General features: G+C 36.7%; 1 protein-coding gene across 1 annotated transcript; it reads right to left on the minus strand.

Moving 5' to 3' along the window:
• Window positions 1-526: 526 nt before the first annotated feature.
• On the minus strand, window positions 527-2713 carry LOC139870946 (uncharacterized). The gene is made up of 4 exons (XM_071858706.1): window positions 2645-2713; window positions 1898-2524; window positions 1066-1516; window positions 527-1002 (listed from the first exon to the last, which is right to left on the minus strand). Exons 1-4 carry the CDS (start codon window positions 2711-2713, stop codon window positions 527-529), a joined length of 1623 nt encoding a protein of 540 aa, XP_071714807.1.
• Window positions 2714-3758: the final 1045 nt, after the last annotated feature.

Here is a 3758-nt window from a genome sequence, read left to right on the forward strand (position 1 = left end):
TTTTTTTTTTTTTGATTTTTGATTTTAAACACATGCAATATACAAGAGTACAGCAAGTTTATTAACGAGTCGTGTACTAGACTCAACCTCATTCTCAACTGATGCCTGGATGGTAGGTTCCCTCATCCTTCAAACTATGGGAACCACTACTTAAATTACCATTAACAATCATACCCAACAACCAATCAGCAGCAGCTCTTGGCTCCCTAGTGAATTCCCTCAACTTTTGTTTCTATTTTTCCGATAAATTAGAGATTAATCGGATTCTTACATTCTCATATTTTTCATCCATAGCTTTCTTAACCTGCCCGAATAATCATCGCATTGGCCTATCAACAATACTATCATCGGGCGGTTTAACCACATTTTTCCCATCAGATTTCCCCCCACACTTAGGTGTTTTACCTAATCCTGTCATATCTTTAGTGGGGATATCACTAAAACATTCACAGTACCTACTTGGGTGGGTGGCGTTTTTACAGATACTTAGCTTGAAAGCTCCCACTTCTACCTCGATCTCTAAGAGTCAATTTCCCAATTTTCCATTCAGTAAAGCACCTGCAGTTGCTAAAAATGGTCTACCTAAAACGAGTGGTACACCTTTATCTTCTTTTAAATCCACAACTACAAAGTCAGCTGGAAATTGTGATTCAGCAACATTAACCACTAAGTTTTTAGCAATCCGTACGGGTCTACTAACTGATTGATCAATTAACCTAACTCCCGTAGCGGTTGTCTTAAGATCACCCAAATTTAAACGTAAGTATAAAGAATATGTCATTAACTTAATACTTGCACTCGAATCAGCAAGTGCACTCATAAGCTCAGACCCATTAACCTGACAAGGCACAATGAACGGCCCCGAATCAGCTAACTCAGGTGGCATTGCATTCTTCTTCACAATAGGAGCGGATTCCTCTTCAAGAAATGCAGAGGATGCCTGCTCATGCACTCCCTTCTTTGCTATCAATTCCTTTAGAAATTTCCCATAATTGGGCATACCTGGAAGAACATCAACCAAAGGTACATTCAAAAAAATATTATCATTATTATTTAACGACTTACAAACAATTTCCTTTGGTTGCTCGGATTGAATAGCTCTCGGATACGAAATGGGTGGCTTGTATACTTGCAATTTAGGTAAAGATTTCACCTTATCTTCCACTTCAACTTTCTTCGCTTTCTTCACACTAAATTCAGGAAACTCGGTAGTCTCCACACTCTTCACTTCCGACTCTTGCATACCCAAACTAGAAGAATTGCCCGTCATCAAAATCATTAAATAATTACCATATGCGGGAGTTATATCACTAACTCGAATCCAATCATCTTCACATGGTGATATATTCTTCACACTCTCTGTTGAAATGGAGTTAAACCCAACCTCGTCATCAAACTCATCGTCTTCTTCTTCACATCCAAGAGTATACGACGGAACAACATCATCCGAACTATATCCCTCAAAGCTAGAAATTGCATTGACTTGCGAATAATTAGACACCTGAGGATCTTTTTTCTTCACATAACTTCTATTAGCATTAGTTAGAATTGTTTAGGGCGGCCCATTTTTGTTAGGGTTCAATTGGGTAGTTGATGGGAGAGTACCCGTGGTCTCTCTAACAATACTTGTGAGATTCGACCAACTTCCCTTTTCAGATTCTGAAGTGAATCTTGTTGATTCCTCAGTTGTTGCTTTATCAAGTCATTCTTGTTTTAGCAACGAAATACTCTCATCCGATTTAATCATAAAACCTCTATGCAATTCCTCCAACGAAGGCACCTTCTCCGCAAAAGACTGATTCTGATTTCGATTGATGAACCCCGGTGGTCCATTCTTTTGATAACCTGAACCACCTACTTGATACTAATTATTATATTGATTACCCAAGTAGTTCACCTGCTCTTCCATGGTCATCTTATCGCAATCTTTTGTAAGATGCGGTCCATGACACACTTCACAACCAACTCTCATAGCATGGATATCTTTCGTGAGTTTCTCCATTTGTCTTCCAAAAGTAGCCAACTGAACTTTAACCGATGCAAGCTCTTCACTAGCCTCGACACTGGCGACTTTAGACGTTCTAGAAATATCTATATCTTGATGCCAAACATAAGAATGTGTAGCAGTTTGGGATATGATTTTATGAGCTTCATCCGGTGTCTTCTTCATGAGAGAACCACATGTGGCAATATCAATCTCCTTCCTTATAGGAACATTAACACCCTTATAAAAAATTTGGACCTTTTGAAAACTGTTCAACCCGTGTTGAGGATAATTCCTTAACATTTTACCGAATCGTGTCCAAGCTTCAAAAAATGTTTCACTAGGATTTTGAACAAAATGATTAATGTCGCTTTGTAACTTTGCAGCCTTTAAAGCAGGAAAGAACCACTGTAAAAACCAGTCTTCCATAACATCCCAACTTGCAATTTCACCCTCAGGCAATGACTCTAACCATTCTTTTGCATCATCCTTCATGGACCATGGAAATACCCTCAAATATATCACTGTATCTAAAACATCCTTGATTTTAAACAAGTTGCAAATTCGCTTAAAATTTCAGAGATTCTCATTAGCATCTTCCTTTGGTCTACCACTAAATTAACACTGATGTGTAATCTTGTGTAGGATTTGCCCCTTAACCTCAAAATCAACAGTGACTGGTGGCTGTGTAATAGCATGGCCATTTCCAGGCGTAGTAGCTTTCATCATTGCCTACATCGTCTGAGTTCTGTCACCCATCTTTATTTCCTTCTTAATATATTCAAAGCTGGAATATAAAAAGGTAACGTTGCAAAACCTTCTAAGATCAACTGCTCTTCTTTCACCTTACTGTGCGTATTATAAACTCTAGACGGTTCCAGAGTTCTATTTCACCTAACCTGCAATCACACCACAACCAACACAAAAACGTAAATCCAAACAAAAAGTAACTTCCACGAAAACAAGTTCCCACGAAAGGATAGAATAACCAAAAGTTATGAAAACCTAAAACACATCGCTCCTCGGCAGCGGCATCAAAAAGTTGTCGTGTATTTTCTACACCTACTTTTATTGAACTAAACTTAACCAATTTAACGCACGAATACATGCAACTATTCCTGATCAATGTAATAAAGAAGCTAGTAAGCACAAGTTCGTCCACAGAGAGCAACGTGTTTAAGATTGAAATAACTAATAATTATCCTACGAATTGGGGGTTTGATTTGAACTTAAGTGAATTATAACAGTAGCAAAGATAAATTAACGAATTGACCAGATAAGGAGAAGTAGTGTCCACTTTAATGCTGAATAAATTACTAGGATTGTTCTTTTATTAAAACCGTTATTAAAGGTCTAGGTAATTAGTTCATATCAGTCTCACGAAACAGTGAACCAAAGGCATAATGAATTCAATTAACTCACATTAATTTTCATTGAGAGATCCAAATTACCATGTTAAATTAAATGAGACTTTCTCTTGGTTAAACTCACATAAAACCTAGACTATTAGAATCACTTGGTATAGTCTACATGATTGTGTTATCATAATATTATTATAATCACCAATTGCACTCACATACAATTGTCTAGATCTAAAAGATGAAGTACAAGCTATGAATATTGATAAACTCACATAAACCAAATTCAATAACCTGTATAATTAAATAACAATATACAGATAAACACAACAATGGATCTTTCAAAAAAGCATGATTAATTAAACATAAAAACCTAAATAAATCAAAAGATAGAACAATCCATAATCATAAGTCTT

This window comes from Rutidosis leptorrhynchoides, chromosome 10 (genome assembly GCF_046630445.1).
Source record: "Rutidosis leptorrhynchoides isolate AG116_Rl617_1_P2 chromosome 10, CSIRO_AGI_Rlap_v1, whole genome shotgun sequence".
NCBI lineage: Eukaryota > Viridiplantae > Streptophyta > Magnoliopsida > Asterales > Asteraceae > Rutidosis > Rutidosis leptorrhynchoides.

What these genes read in the sequence shown, in the direction of transcription:
- LOC139870946 (XM_071858706.1), bottom strand. Translation starts at nt 2,713, where the DNA reads ATGATGAAAGCTACTACGCCTGGAAATGGCCATGCTATTACACAGCCA. An exon ending in CAGTCACTGTTGATTTTGAG is followed by an intron (nt 2,525 to 2,644) that starts GTTAAGGGGCAA and finishes TTTAAAATCAAG; the next exon opens with GATGTTTTAGATACAGTGAT. An exon ending in AGATGACCATGGAAGAGCAG is followed by an intron (nt 1,517 to 1,897) that starts GTGAACTACTTG and finishes AGTTATGTGAAG; the next exon opens with AAAAAAGATCCTCAGGTGTC.